General features: G+C 37.0%; 1 protein-coding gene across 1 annotated transcript in view; it reads left to right on the top strand.

The window, feature by feature from the left end:
- NAA15 (N-alpha-acetyltransferase 15, NatA auxiliary subunit) overlaps positions 1–16,964 on the top strand; it is a 91,510-nt gene that overhangs the window by 53,400 nt on the left and 21,146 nt on the right. Inside the window, exons 10-14 of the mRNA XM_023226034.3 lie at positions 1,330–1,402; positions 4,444–4,613; positions 7,113–7,265; positions 7,813–7,941; positions 9,393–9,606. Of these exons, the coding sequence (XP_023081802.1) occupies positions 1,330–1,402; positions 4,444–4,613; positions 7,113–7,265; positions 7,813–7,941; positions 9,393–9,606 (739 nt within the window). The remainder of the gene's footprint in view (positions 1–1,329; positions 1,403–4,443; positions 4,614–7,112; positions 7,266–7,812; positions 7,942–9,392; positions 9,607–16,964) is intronic.

The following is a 16,964-nucleotide window of genomic DNA, read 5'->3' as shown; positions in this document are numbered from 1 at the left end:
ATTTATTTGCCAGTCTTTTGTTGGAGACTCAATGTATGGGCCTTTTTTATTGCTCTTTCACTTTTTTTTTTCTTGCATAAATCACATCCATAAAATATCTTTTTTTTTTTTTTGAGATGGAGTTTTGCTCTTGTAGCCCAGGCTAGAGTGCAATGGCGTGATCTTGGTTCACTGCAACCTCCGCCTCCCGGGTTCAGGCGATTCTCCTGCCTCAACCTCCCGAGTAGCTGGGATTACAGGCACGTGCCACCATACCAGGCTAATTTTTGTATTTTTAGTAGAGATGGGGTTTGACCATGTTGGCCAGGCTGGTTTTGAACTCCTGACCTCAGGCGATCCACCCATCTCGGCCTCCCAAAGTGTTGAGATTACAGATGTGAGCCACCGTGCGTGGCCAAATAGGATCTTTTGTTTCCAGTTTTGAAAGAGTCAGACTTTGATGCTTATGAAGTGGTCTTATGTATAGAATCCTACATTTTTATGATTTTCTTCTACTTAAGATATTTTTATTTAGATCTAAACTGGTTAAAAATACCTAAGTTATCTTTTTAGTCTTTCCTTGGTATTCAACTTAGGGAACAGTCATTTTCATTCTCATATCTTAAGTTTACACAATACTGAATTCTGCCATTAGGATAATAAATGCAACTGATGCAAGGGGGTTTGAGAAAACAAAACAGTTTTAGTAGGCATGTAGCTCAACTTGTGGTAGGGAACATGAGTGCACCAGAATAACCTAGCTGCAATTGTGAGTAGTCCTCACAATTTACTGAGGTTTTGGGGAGAGGTGTTATTAGTCTGTTGAGTCAGTTAAGTTGAGGTCATTCAACTTAACTGTGGATGGCCACTCATTCTCCTGGACCTCACAGACTCTCAAAGTATTTTTTGAGTTTTACTAATGTTTTACCTTGGATTGTGAAATTGAAAGTTGATTACTGTCATCTACTTAGACAATTTCTCTTTTCACAGAGCATTTAATTTTTAAGTGCAAATGTTTATTGTGGGTGTTCATTTATACAAACTTTGATAAAAGAATCAAGATATAGATCATCCACAATATTGCCTGTCTTTGTCCAACTCTTTTTCTGATTTCTGGTTCAGCTGAAAAGGAGTAACCAATAAGCTTTTATAAAATTACATCTTAATGCACACCTGTACAAAAGTATGATGTATTTTAAAATTTGTATCTAGAGGTTAAGATATTTAATAAAGGAGGGTGTGTGTGTTGGAGTGTTTATTTAGTGTTTTAGTAGAAAATAACACATTTTGCATAAGAATAGTAACTGTGTATTTTTTCTATTAAAGTGTGTTTGTGTGTTTGTACTCTAGGTGGCAATCATAGAAGAGTTAGTAGTAGGTTATGAAACTTCTCTAAAAAGCTGCCGGTTATTTAACCCCAATGGTAAGTCCTCAAGTTTTATGTTTTAAAAACATCTTTAAAATTTTAATACATTGTGAAATTCTTAATCAGAAGGTCAGTATTATTACTTAGGCAGGAAGCATAGTGCATTAAATTTTTTTCCCTTTAAGAGGGACATCCATTAATTTGCACATTGTGTGATGATATTTGGTTAGAAGAGAATTACATTATCTTTGTTTTTTGTGTTTTGGGTTTTTTTTGAGACGCGATCTTGCTCTGTTCCCCAGGTTGGAGTGCCGTGGTGTGAACACAGCTCACTGCAGCCTTGACCTCCTGGGCTCAGGCGATCCTCCTACCTCTGCCCTCTGTGTAGCTGGGACCACAGGCATGCACTATGCCAGGCTAAGTTTTAAATTCTTTGTAGACATAGGGTCTCACTTTGTTGCCCAGGCTGGTCTCAAACTCCTGGGCTCAAGTGATCTTCTTGCATTGGCCTCTTAAAGTGTTGAGATTATAGGCATGGGCCACTGTGTCCCACCTCACATTAGTTTATTGAAAAGAATGTTATGTAAAAATTTAAAAACATCTACAAAACCAAATGCAACAGTATAATGATCCTTTCTCTACCCAGCACTCAGCTTCAATAATTTTTAATTCATAATTGAATTTATTTATAGCCTCTCCTACTTTTCTTGACTCTCACATTATTCTGAAGCAGATTCCAAACATCACATCATTTTATCTATGGATATTTCAGTATGTCTAAAGAGAAGGACTTAACCTAAAATGTAACCTAATACCATTCTCGTACCTGAAAATTAATACTTCTTTTTTTTTTTTTTTGAAATGGAGTCTTGCTCTGTTGTACAGTGGCACGATCTCAGTTCACTGCAACCTCCGCCTCCCAGGTGCAAGTGATTCTTCTGCCTCAGCCTCCCGAGTAGCTGGGACAGGTGCCCGCCACCACGCCCGGCTAACTTTTGTATTTTTGGTAGCGACGGGGTCTCACCGTATTGGCCAGGCCAGGCTGGTCTCGAACTCCTGACCTCAAGTGATCCGCCTGCTTTGGCCTCCCAAAGTGCTGCGATTATAGGCATGAGCCACTGTGCCTGACAAAAATTAATACTTTCTTAATCATAACTATTCAGTCCATGTTCACATTTCCAGTTATGTTATAAATGTCATTTTTTTTTTTTTGCCTTTCTGTTTTTGAAGTTTGTTTGAATGAAGATCTAGATAAGATGTGTACTTTGAATTTGGTTGATGTGTCTCTTAAACTCTTTTTATCTGTGGGTTTCTGTCCTATCCATTTTCCTGCAATTTATTTGTTGAAGAAATTTTTTTTTCAGTTTTCCCAGTCTAGAGTTTGCTGATTTTACCCCATGTGTTGCTTAACACATTATTCCTTGCCCTCTGAATTTCCTATAAACTGGTAGTTCGATGTAGAAGATTGTTGCTAGTATGACAGCCAGTAGCACAGTGGCTAATTAAAATTTTTAAAAATAAAATAAAATAAATTCCATTCCTCGTATTAGTAGGCATACAGTGTTTGTTTTATATGTTAGCAGCTGTTAAGAATTACCAACTGGTGATACTCTATAATTTTTTGTTATTTTGAAAGAGAAAATTTTCTTCCTCTATTATCTGTTTACACAATGTTTCAGTTTGCATAGGAAAAGCATGATAAATGGATTTTTTCTCCCCACTCCCTGCTTTTTAAAATTTCTTTACCAGTTTTCAAAATAATGAATTGTTGGATCAATAGCATCCTTCAAAGACAGCAAATACATTTTTTAAAAGTATTATGAATTCATGGATTTAAGCATATTTGAATGTTGCATATTCAGCATGATATTAAAATATGTTAAGAATATAATTACCAAATTCTAAATAACCACATTACAAATCTCAAATGGTCCTATTCTTTACATACCATAGTAGTAGTTGATAACTTCTTGGATGTTAATAAGACAAGATATTCCAGTTTATCGCTGCCACTGCAGATCTGGAATCAATTGTTTTTCCTAGGAGTTCTGGTTCCTGTAGTGGGAAAGCCCAGAATGGGACCCTGGGTGCATATTGCTATTGGGTTGGTCATTGTTTCTAGTCTCAGATTAATTTAATAGTACTTTTTTCTATGATTTCATTGGTTAATCATCATAATGTTCCTTTGATTATCAGCATTTTCCTACATATTTTACAAATGTGGAAGAGGTTCAATGACATGCCCAAGAATATGCAGCACTTTTGTTGCAGATCTATCAGATGAGGAGTTGGTGAGTTCCACTCCTATTATTTGTCCACTGAGCCATCCTGCTTTCACTAGGAAAAATAAAAAAAAAAAAGCAATCTATTGCTTTCTTTGAAAGCATGTATCCATTCTCAGATTTTAGAAATTTGTATTTAAAAAGAATTTTTTAATGTGTGGTTTGTATATTTACACATTTTCTTGTGAGCATATTAAAATTAAATCATGAACTAAAATATAAAAATTTTTTTGCTTGTCATTCCATTTTTGGGGTATAGTTTTTATTTGACTTAAATTATACATCTTTGCATATTTAGCATATTAAAATATATGAAGAATATAATCACCAAATTCAAAATAACCACATTACAAGTATATTTATATACAGTTTGGTGCATTAGCTAGAAACTCAATTAAGCAGCCAGGGCTTTTTTTTTTTTTTAACCTCCTATGAATGGAGAACATTTTTAATTTTTCCCCCTTTGTAAATAACATCCTGATCAGTATGCTCTCATAGTTCTAGTACAGCTTGTCTCCCCTCTACCTGTTTCAGTTTTCTTTCTAGGTAGTTAGACCTTATTTATCTCCCATGTTTGTTCCGTGAAGTTGTTACATGCAAGGGATTGTGCTAGGGGTTGTAAGGATACAGAAAAGAAAATACAGACCTTTCCAAAGATCTTATAAACTTAGGGGGAGTTTTATAGCTAGATACATAAATAAACTCCTTTCATAGTACCTCCCTTATTAATAAACATAGGGACCATTTTGGGGGGTGCTCTTAATATATGTAATGCCTCACTTTGGTTTCTTCTCCCTTTCTCCCTCTTCTCCTAAGATGATGGAAAGGAGGAACCACCAACCACATTACTTTGGGTCCAGTACTACTTGGCACAACATTATGACAAAATTGGTCAGCCGTCTATTGCTCTGGAGTACATAAATACTGCTATTGAAAGTACACCTACATTAATAGAACTGTTTCTCGTGAAAGCTAAAATCTATAAGGTAAAAATCTTTTGTTCTGTTTTCTTATGAGGTAATGGGACTTGTCATGAATTTTTTCTCTATATTTTATACATTCTAAATGTAGGAAAAGTGACATTTGATAACTCAAAAACCATGAAATAACAAGTTTAGTACATTTCTCAGTCCAATTACTTTGAGACTTGTCATGGTCATGCTAATTTGGTCATTTATCTATATCCGTATACACATGCATACTTACGTACATACATTAATGTATATGTATTCACATGTATCTGGTAATTCTCTTGGATTTGGAGAGTAAGAGTGTATAGGTAATCCAAAAGAAATTTTGTTTGCTGTGAAATGTATATTTCTATTAACATTTGAGTATGGTAACATCAGTATCTAGCAATGTTAGTGAGGTGAAACTGTAAAGATTCTATTGTGAATTCTATAAGTTATCTCTTTTGACTTCTCAACTCCTGGGCCTTGCTTGAGAATTTTTAGTCATCTATTTCAGCACCATCTTAAAATAATGTTGGCTTTTCTCTGTCTTATTGAAAATAAAATTTCGTAATGAAAGCTCTTGAGGGACTGACAATAAACCAGTAATTTATTTAGCAAGAAAATAATGAAATTAAATAATACTTAAGAAGTTTTTTTTTTTTTTTTGAGAGAGTCTTGCTGTGTCACCCAGGCAGGGGTGCGGTAGCGCAATCTCAGCTCCCTGCAATGTCTGCCTCCCAGGTAGAAGTGATTCTCATGCCTCAGCCTCCGGAGTGGTAGCTGGGATTATAGGCATGCACCACCATGCCCAGCTAATTTTTTTGTTATTTGAAGAGACGGACTTTTGCCATGTTGGCTAGGCTGGTGTTGAACTCCTGGCCTAAAGTGATCCACCTGTTTTGGCCTCCCAAAGTGCTGAGATTATAGGCGTGAGCCCCCGCATCTGGCTAAAGAAGCACTTTTTATTTTTTATTTATTTATTCATTTATTATTACTAATTTTTTTATTTTTGGATTTTTTTAAAATTATACTTTAAGTTCTAGGGTACATGTGCACAACATGCAGGTTTGTTACATAGGTATACATGTGCCAAGAAGCACTTTTTTTTTTTTTTTTTTGAGACGGAGTCTTGCTCTGTCGCCCAGGCTGGAGTGCAGTGGCCGGATCTCAGCTCACTGCAAGCTCCACCTTCCGGGTTTACGCCATTCTCCTGCCTCCGCCTCCCGAGTAGCTGGGACTACAGGCGCCCGCCACCTCGCCCGGCTAGTTTTTTGTATTTTTTAGTAGAGACGGGGTTTCACCGTGTTAGCCAGGATGGTCTCGATCTCCTGACCTCGTGATCCGCCCATCTCGGCCTCCCAAAGTGCTGGGATTACAGGCTTGAGCCACCGCGCCCGGCCAAGAAGCACTTTTTAAAACTAGATTATGGCTCATTAGTTTTGAGGCTTTGCCAGATGGACTAGTTAGGTAACTTAGAATGAGAAACATTGGGGAATGTCTACTAATGGTCCTAATCAGTAATGTTTCCATGGTCCCATTAGCGTAGAGATTTGGCCATGCCTTTTATGACTTTCACATTTAATTATGTTTTGACTTAAAGATTTGTATTATTGGCTGGGAGCTATGGCTCAGGCCTGTAATCCCAGCACTTTTGGAGGCCAAAGTGGGTGGATCACAAGGTCAGGAGTTCAAGACTAGCTTGGCCAAATATGGTGAAACCGCGTCTCTACTAAAAATACAAAAATTAGTCGGGCATGGTGGCGCATGCCTGTAATCCCAGCTATTTGGTAGGCCAAGGCAGGAGAATTGCTTGAATCCGGGGACGGAGGTTGCAGTGAGCCAAGATTGCGCCACTGCACTCCAGTCTGGGTGACAGAGTGAGACTCCCATCTCGACAACAACAACAAAAAGATTTCTATTATTATTTATTCTTTTTTATTGAGATGGAGTCTCACTGTCCCCCAGGCTAGAGTGCAGTGGCACAATCTCGGCTCACTGCAACCTGCACCTCCTGGGTTTAAGTGATTCTCCTGCCTCAGCCTCCCAAGTAGCTGGGATTATAGGCATGCACCACCACCCTTGGTTTACTTTTGTATTGTTAGTAGAGATGGGATTTCACCATGTTGGCCAGGCTGGACTCGAATTCCTGATCTCAGGTGATCCACCCGCCTCGACCTCCCAAAGTGCTGGGATTATAGGAGCAAGCTACGGCCGCCAGCCTTATTTATTCTTTAACAATTATTTTTGAGTATTTTTACTATGTGCCAGGCAGTTTTAGGCAATGGCGATATTAACAGTAGACAAAACTATTAAAATAAGTCTTAACTGTCAACTTAAATTCTAGAAGGCTGGAAAAAGGAATCAGAACTTATATTATGGAAGAATGCATTATTTTATATTGATTAACATCTGAGAGTCACAAAAATGCCTTTACTTTCATTTGTTTTTAAATTATTTATCAGCAGATAATGAATTACCTGCACAGTAAACTTAGCATACTAACCAGTTTATTTTGCTTTTGTACCTTGTAAGCATGCTGGAAATATTAAAGAAGCTGCAAGGTGGATGGATGAGGCCCAGGCCTTAGACACAGCAGACAGATTTATCAACTCCAAATGTGCAAAATACATGCTAAAAGCGAACCTAATTAAAGAAGCTGAAGAAATGTGCTCAAAGTTTACAAGGGTTTGTATAGCTAGTGTTCTTAATTATGAATAAAGAAGACACGAGCCAGTTCATACTTGTGTACCATGCTTATTTTTCAAAGTTTTTCTTTAATATTTTCGACACCAAAATAGCCAGGATTTTAATTCAATCACTATATCAGAAGACACTGGAGTTGACATTGGTACAGAGGATTTTCCTTATAGAGGGTTGTACAGTGGACTTTTAAACTGGTTTATATTGATGTATGTTCAGATGAATTTTTTAGGGGTCAAGGGAACTAATATTTATTGAATACCTGCTATGTGGTGGTGTTCTTTTTCTTGTACTAATCCCTACCCTCAGTTATGTAGACCTTTTGTTTAATCACTTATGAAACTACAAATTATTTTTAGTGGTTAGAGAATTTCAGTTGCTTTCCCATGTTAACTATTCTTTAAGAATGTTTTAAAAATTTTTTTTTTGAGAGTCCAAATCAGCTGAACATCTTTGTTTGTTTTTTAAAATTCTGTGGTAGAATGATGTCTTTGATAAAAAATGATCTTGAAAATATTTGATTTTTGTATAGGAAGGAACATCAGCGGTAGAGAATTTGAATGAAATGCAGTGCATGTGGTTCCAAACAGAATGTGCCCAGGCTTATAAAGCAATGAATAAATTTGGTGAAGCACTTAAGAAATGTCATGAGATTGAGAGAGTAAGTACCTTCTACATAAACGTTTTCTCGTTTTATTCTGTTGATGGTTTTGGACAAATTTCATAGTTTTTTTCTCTTCTACCTCTTTATAATTCATAGTAGGTGCTTTTTAAAATCAGTATTCACTTTTTTCAGTTTTCATAATGGAAATACAGACTACATTTTCAGCCAGGGTCTCTATTATCTTTCTGTAAGAATTCTTTTTTTTTTTTTTTTAAAGAAAAAAGCTTTTTAAAAGAACTTGATGGAAATTTTGTATCTTGACTATGTTTTTATTTATTTTTGAACCTTTCAAATTGCTGCTGCTGCTTTAGTAGTACATACACAGCTGATTTTTTTTTTTTTTTTTTTTTTTGAGACAGAGTCTTGCTCTGTCACCCTGGCTGGAGTGCAGTGGTCGGATCTCAGCTCACTGCAAGCTCCGCCCCCGGGTTTACGCCATTCTCCTGCCTCAGCCTCCCGAGCAGCTGGGACTACAGGCGCCCGCCACCTCGCCCGGCTAGTTTTTTGTATTTTTTAGTAGAGACGAGGTTTCACCGTGTTAGCCAGGATGGTCTCGATCTCCTGACCTCGTGATCCGCCCATCTCAGCCTCCCAAAGTGCTGGGATTACAGGCTTGAGCCACCGCGCCCAGCCACAGCTGATTAAATTACTCCTAGGACCCTGTTCATTGTAGAGTTTATTGATGATGCCATATACCCTTGGTAAGATATAAATGTTGAAGATTTTTCACAGTATTTCTTCTATAGCATATGTAATTTCATGCTTTTTGATAAAATTGTTTTCTTAATCCTCTTCACTTTTGACTCATTTCCATGACTAGTGGTTGGTTTTTCTTTTTTGTGTTTTACAAAGATAAACATAGTTTATATAACTAATTTCACATTTGTAATATTGTCAAGAATAGAATACCAAAGCTTAGTTGAAATGCATCAAGTTCCTGATTGCTTGACTTACTTGCTAATTGATTTTTTTCCACATACCAGCATCATATTGCATAGGATTCAGATTTGTATCCTCAAAAAAAATTACCAAATACATATTATAATCCTTTGCAAATTATTCTGAATATAAAAACTCAATGTTTAACATGTGAGTCTACTTTCTTACACTACTATGTATGTTAATAAATTATGTTTGATGTCACAACAGCTTTAAGTATAATTAAGGAAGGGATAATGAATAAATATAGTTTTAAAGCTTCCTTTTTCAACAAATGATTCAGTGCCTTCAGTATGCCATATCCTGTGCTAGACAATGGCTAACTGTATTTGCTTATTTGAAATGCAAAATATTCCTGTTGAATAATTGTAATTGTTTTTGTTGTTGTTTTTTTTAAAATTTTACTAGTTTTTTCATGCCAAAGTAACAAGTATTCCAAGCCTTTGATTTTATAGTTTTCTTAGCCATTGCTGTACTTCGGTATAATAATAAAAAGATAATTTTGTTAGCATTTTATAGAAATCACTGATGACCAGTTTGACTTTCATACATACTGTATGAGGAAGATTACCCTTAGATCATATGTGGACTTATTAAAACTAGAAGATGTACTTCGACAGCATCCATTTTACTTCAAGGCAGCAAGAATTGCTATAGAAATCTATTTGAAGCTTCATGACAACCCCCTTACAGATGAGAATAAAGAACACGAAGCTGATACAGGTATAATATTCAGAGTTCTTCTTGTGCTCTGGTGTGTCTATGTGTATTTATGTTTTTCAGTAATATATATTTTTCTTGAGTACCCTGTGGGAAGATACTATACAAGGTTCTCTAAGCAACAAAAGAAAAGTGTTTACTTTTATGCTTCCAAAGTTAAACAAGAATTTAATTTGCAGTTATTCATTAGCATTTAAGAAGTTTGCGTATCATGAGTTTTACATTTAATATCTGGTTTACCCAAAATTATAAATTGCTAACTATTTTACAGGTACTAGATCGCTAATTGTATAATTAGTATTATAATTCTACATTAGTGTTGGCTTTTTTTTTTTTTTTTGAGATGGAGTCTCACTCTGTTTCCCATGCTGGAGTGCAGTGCATGATCTCGGCTCACTGCAACCTCGCGCGTTCAAGCGATTCTCCTGCCTCAGCCTCCCGAGTAGCTGGGATTACAGGTGCCCACCACCACACCTGGCTAAGTTTGTGTTTTTAGCGGAGACAGGGTTTCACCATGTTGTCCAGGCTGGTCTCGAACCCCTGACCTCAAGTGATCCGCCCACCTCGGCCTCCCAGAGTGCTGGGATTGGCCTCTTAAAGTGCTAGGATTACAGGCATGAGCCACTGTTCCTGGCCTTTCCTTTTTTAATAGTAATTTATAATTAACTTACTAAAAATGAATATTGCTTGAACATTAAAAACCAGCTTGGGATAAAGCTAGGAAAATTGCACAGTGACTTATCATTTGACCCATTTTTAATGTACGATTTTTATAGCAGGGTATCAGAATGACTAGGGAGAAGTCTTCCTTAGACAGTTATTTGGGGGAGAACCTGGGAATGAGTGATCTCATATGTAGAAAAATATAAATTTTGTGACTTACTCATGGCAAAAATGTTGTATAAAAACTGTGCTAGATTTTTTGTTTCTTCTGAGCTTATTCCTTTTTTGAGGATATGATTGGCTAATTTCTGTATCCTTCCTCCTGCTAAAGAGTTTTTGAATTATTTTGCTAATTTGTCATTAATTTTTACTTCTTGTTGCCTACGGACAGTTCAGAAATTTCTAAGGTCACATACTGAGGCCTTTGTACAGATATCACTTGAATCTCTTTCTACCTGTTGGTGTTGCTTCAACTTAAAAGAAAACACCAGTAAGAAGAATCTGCTGGACAATTTACAGTTGAAGTTGAGAGCTATGACCCTCTGGCTTCTTTTGTTTTTCTTTCTTTTTATTCTTCTGCCTCCTTCCTTCTCTTCTTCAAATTATACAAATAATACACAATTAACTTTTCAAAGCTGAGACTATTAATACAGAAATATACTTAGCAAATACGAAGATCCTCTTTCACTTTTCTCCCACCCATTATTCATTCCAGCAATTATCCCTGTGAAAGGACCAGTCCCCTTTATGCACAACTACAGTTTCCAGAGTTCTGTGTGTACATATACACATGCATTTCAGGATGGTTCTTTGCAGGGTTTCTTGTTTATTTTTCTTTAGTCCACAATTGGGTTTATATCATACTCAGTGTTCTGCAATTTGGACTTTTTACCCCATTTAACAGTATTGCTCCATGTCTGCAAATCATAATTACTATTTTCACTGTTAACATTTTAATGACTATGTAGGAATCTATGTGAATTTTTTCACCATTATAGTACTATAGTAAATGTCCTTGTACATAATCATGTGCATATTTATTTAGCATGGATTATTAAAACTGGAAATTGATGGATTGAAAAGTATGAGAATTTGAGATAAAGGGTTCATCAGTTTTTATTACCACCAACATGGATATTGAGATTTTCTTTTATTTTACATTATTGCCAGCTCTGAAAATTACTGTTCCTTTACATTTTTGTATGTTGGGCAGAATATCTAGTTTACAATTTATATATTTTGTTTTGTTTGAGACAGGATCTCATACTATTGCCCAGTCTGGAGTCCACTAATGTGATCATAGCTCACTGAAGCCTTGAGCTCCTGGGCTCAAGCAATCCTCCCACCTCAGCCTCCTGAGTAGCTGGCCTCCCACCTCAGCCTTCTGAGTAGCTGGGACTACAGGTACATGCCACTGCACCCAGCTAATTTATTTTTGTAGAGACATGGTCTTGCCGTGTTGCTGAGGCTTGTCTTGAACCCCTTGGCTCAAGTGATTCTCCTGCCTTGGCATCCCAAATTGTTGGGATTACAGGCATAAGCCACTATGTTTGGCCAATTTCTAGATTTTTAATGGAGTGGATTATATATTTTCTTTTTTTCACTTAGGTTTTATCCTTTAAGAATAGTACCTTTCATTATATACAATTTTTAATTTTTAATACTTAGTCTTTTTTTGTGGCTTCTAGGTCTTAGAAAGGCTTTTTCTACTTAAAAGTTTAAAATATATTTATGAATATCTTCTGTGTTTTTCTTCTAATACTTCTGCTTTGCAATTTTTAGATTTGGCTCTTTAAACATTTGGAGTTAATTTTTATATACTTTGTAAGGTGGAGGGTGGCTTTCCACCTCCCTTCTTCCCCAAAATAGACTGCTAACTCCTCAGTAATATTTATTGAATAGGTTTTTGTATTCCCCACTGATTTCAAATGCTATCTTTATCATGATAAATTCTGGAAAAATAATTTAGTAGGTCATAGGCATGGTTTCTTGGTCTAACATATATTAAAGATATAATTAAAACTACATGGTTATTGACATCAGTACACAGATAGGTTTCTGTTGTTATGATCCATTTTTCTCAATCTAACACTGTCTTCAGAATTTTTGTGTTTTTACATGCAGATTTTTGCTTATGCATACATGGTAGAATTAGCTTGTCTTCCAGAAGGTTTCTGATATTAGGTTGATTCATTTTTCAGTTGATTTTTGAAAATTTTCTATGTAGGCCATTATGTTAATCTGTAAATGGCAGTAGTTTTATTTCTTTCAGTGTTTATACCTTTCCCCCTTATGTCTTCTGGTCTGGTTGGAGTTGCTAAAACAGTGGTGATTAGTAGGAACAAAAGTGTACTTGCTGCCTTATTTTCTATAGAGGTAGTACTTCTAATGCTTCATGATAAAGTTTAATATTTATTTATTTTTGAGATGGAGTTTCACTCTTTTCACCCAGGCTGGAGTGCAGTACAATCTTGGCTCACTGCAACCTCCGCCTCCTGGTTTCAAGCAATTCTCCTGCCTCAGCCTCCTGAGTAGCTGAGATTACAGTCATGTGCCACCACTCCCGGCTAATTTTTGTACTTTTAGTAGAGACAGGGTTTCTCCATGTTGGTTGGGCTGGTCTCAAACTCCTGACTTCCGGTGATTCACCCATCTCGGCCTCCCAGAGTGCTGGGATTACAGGTATGAGCCACCATGCCGACCTACATTTGGCTTTTTAATCATCTGGAGTTTAGTATAGCATAGAAGAAGCCTAGACTTTGGAGTCCAAGTGAAGTAGATTTACATCCTTGCTCTGCCTTTTACCATGACTGAGTTATTTTCCTCTGAAACCTCAGTTTTCTCATATGTAAAATAATATTATACTCTAATTCATGAGGTTGTTGAGGACATCAAATGAAATACAATGTATGGGGTATGGACTGGGTGCAGTGGCACACACCTGTAATCCCAGCACTTTTGGAGGCCAAGGCAGGTGGATCATTTGAGTCCAGGAGTCCGAGACCAGCCTGGGCAACATGGTGAAACTCTGTCTCTATAAATACAAAAAAAACCCCAGCCAACCAGCCAACCAAACAAACAAACAAAACAGGCATAGTGGTGAGCACCTGAAGTTCTAGCTGCTTAGGAGGCAGGAGTGGAAGGATCATTTGAGCCCTGGAAGTCAGAGCTGCAGTGAACCATGTTCGCCACTACACTCCAGCCTGGGTGACAGAGTGAGATCCTGTCTCAAAGAAAAAAAGAAAGAAAAAAAATTCAAGGTATGCATTGTATCTATCATGTAGCAAGGCTACAATTGGTAGCAATTATTTTACCAGTCGTTAAAAAGATCAGTGCTTATGTTGCCATCCATTTATAGTTTTGTGTTTCCAGAATGTAATTTTTTGGTCTCTATCAGAATTTTTTTGTTTTTTGCTTTTTGTTTTTATAGTATGACTGGATTCTTTGCTAGGAAAAAGATAAATAATGCATTCGTTTTCGTTGGCTATATGTTACCTATTGCTGCATCATAAATTAATCCCTAAATTTAGCAGCTTAAAATAACCCTTTTTTTGGATCAGGAATTCAGAAGTGTCTAAGTCACTGACTCAGGGTCTCTCATGAAGTTGTAGTTGAGATTTTGGATGGGCCTGCCATCACTGGAAGGCTTGGCTAGGACTGAAGGGATACATTTCCTAGATGACTTACTCAACCTGGCTGTTGGCATGAGACCTTAGTTCTTAGTCTCTCTGTAGAGTTTCTAGTTTCTGAAGACATCGTAGCTAATGAGGACAGAGAAAGGCAGAAGCTACAACACCTTTTTAACGTTCTGTTCACGTGATATCACGCCATTACTTCCTTCATATTCTAATTGGTCAGAAGAGAGTCACCAAGCACAACGTATTTGAGGGGAGTAGAATGGAAGAATTTGTAGACATAATTTTAACTGTCGTTGTCTGCATTTTGGTTACATTATCGTTTTGGGTTTTTTGTTTGTTTTAAATTTTAAGACAGGGTCTCACTCTGTCTTCCAGGCTAGAGTGCAGAGACTCAGTCATAGCTCATTGCAGCCTCAAACTCCTGGGTTCAGCCAATCCCCCAACCTCAGCCTACCATGTAGGTAGGACTACAGGCACATGCCACTACACCCAACTAATTTAAAAATTCTTTGTAGAGGTGGGGTCTTGCTATGTTGCCTAGGCTGTTCTCAAACTCCTGAGCTCAAGTGATCCTCCTGCCTTAGCCTCCCAAAGTGCTGGGATTACAGGCATGAGCCACCACGCCCAGCTTACATTATTCTTATATGCAAAATATAGTTAGCCTTTTCAAGGCTTTCAGAAGTCTATCCCATTGTAACATTAGCTTAAAGTTCAGAATCTTGTCATGTAAATCAGGTACAGGTACTGAAGCAGCTCCTTGAGTATAAGTGTTTTATTTTTTATTTTTAACCTTAAGTGTGGCTTTTCAATTATAGTTCTTTTAATATGAAATCCTGTGAACTAAAATTACAAGTTATTTATCAACTACACACCCAATATAAAATGAGACAGACATAGGACAACCACTGTAGACATTATTAGGAGGCACACAGGAGTTACTGCGTCCATCTTCAAGTCCAGTGGGGCATGGCTTAATAGTTCTTTGATGAGGACCCAAGACTGGAATAATTTTCCGTGGCTCTTGGCCCTGCCCTCTGAGTTCCTGCTTCCACTTTCTGAATTATCCTTTTTTTCTTTTTGAAATTAACATTTGTTTGCAACTGAGTAGTTTTTCAGTATTCTTCCGGCCAGTAAAATGTTGTGAGTCTAAAGACCTCTTTTCACTTTGTGCTGTCGTTCTTTTCTATCCAGATTTACTATTTCTGCCCATAGAATAAACATCATGAATCTTTCGTGAGTCTTACTGGAATCCACGTGTACCTTGAGCTTCTATGGAGGGGAGAACACCCTTAAGTTTCTTAGAAGTTTTATTGTTTGAGAGAATCTGTGAGTCATACTCTTAAAATTTTTAGAGAGCCTTTCTTCAGACTAACTAGTGAGGCACCACCATATTCTGAGTAACAAAAGATTATAATGCCAAGCCCTTTGCCTTCCCTCTTGACGTATTTTCCTGACAGTTCCCTGGGTTTGATCTTTGCCCAGCAAGCCATTTCTGGAGAGACTCAGAGTTTTCAAAACCATCAAGCCCCTGTCTCTTTTCTTTAGTTTCTTTTTCCTCTTCCATTTTTCCTGGGCACTTTGCCTGAAAATCCCTTTAGTTAGTTAGTTAGCTCACTGAGTTCATTTGACACATTTTATAACACTGTTGCTAAACTTTCTGCTACTCTGTGGCTATAACATATCCTTCACTTCATTTTAAGGACTCACCTGCAGCCTCCTCCAAGTCTAGACTTCTATGAATAGTCCAAGGCTCTTCCATCTTCCACTAAAGCCCTACTCAAAGTGTCCACCTTTTGCAACTCCCTCATTCCAAAGTTATTCCCACTTTTTAGGTTTTTGTTACAGCAGTATCTCATGTCCAGATACCAAAATTTATATTGTTTATCTATTGCTGCAAAACAAATTACTCAAAAACATAGCAGCTTTAAATAGCAACCATTTATTATCTGACTGTTACTGTGTGTCAGGAATCCAGAAGTCACTTAGCTGTATGTTTCTGAAGACTCTGGGTCTCTCAGGCTGTTGAAGTCAAGATGTTGGCTGGGCAATGGTTCATGCCTGTAGTCCTAATGCTTTGGGAAGCTGAGGCAGGTGGGTTGCTTGAGTCTAGGAGTTCGAGACCATCTTTGTCAACATAGTGGGACTCTGTCTCTATTTGTATTTTAAAAAAGAAAGTTGCCAGCTGGAGCATCTGAAGGATCGACTTGGCTTGGAGGATCTCCTTCCATGATGGCTTACTCTCATGGCCAGAGGCATCAGTTCTTGGCCACACATTGGTCTTTCCATAAGATTGATTGAGTTTCCTCATAATAGAGGAGCTGGCATCCTCTGAATGATCCAAGAGAAAGCAAGGAGGAACCTATAGACCATTTATGTCCTAATATTAATGTTGTATACCTTGGTGGATAGTACATGTTATTCCTCACACATGAGTCACTAAATGTAGCCCATGTTTAAGGGAAGGGGAAATAGGGTCTGCCTTTTTAAAGGAAGAACTTGAGGGCATATTTTGAAATCACCACAGTGGTAGTGTATTTTGGAATGACTTTTTTCATTTCTCAATATTAACAGATATTATCCAAATAAATACTAGATGAGCCTGTAGCTTTCAAGTTTGTTCCTTGAAATCAAAATAATATAAATTTTTCACTATATTGTAGCATATTTGTCAGTGATTTCCAGTCTTTTGAGACATTCGATAGTTTATACTTCTAGGGATATTGTTAATTTTCAATATTAAATTTTTAATTTACTGTAGAGTTATTCATTTATTCTGTTAACAAATATTTGAGTGTTGTTTGTATGTTTCAGCATGCTGCTAGGCCATGAAAATAAAAAGGTTACAAATGACACAGGATCTCCTTTACCAGAGAGCTCATAGCTTAAAAGAGAGACAACTGTATAAACAAACTATTGTGACAAGCAAAATATATTAGCCGTAGTGGCAGCACAGAGAGAATGAATAATTGTTTGGCCAGGTTAGAGAAGGCATAATAAGAGAGCATAGTCCTCTGAAGCCATAGAGATATGCAACAGCTTGTTATATTCATAGATTGCAAA

Source organism: Piliocolobus tephrosceles, chromosome 3 (assembly GCF_002776525.5).
Source record: "Piliocolobus tephrosceles isolate RC106 chromosome 3, ASM277652v3, whole genome shotgun sequence".
NCBI classification, from domain to species: Eukaryota; Metazoa; Chordata; class Mammalia; order Primates; family Cercopithecidae; genus Piliocolobus; species Piliocolobus tephrosceles.
This window is presented reverse-complemented; position numbering and strand designations above follow the sequence as displayed.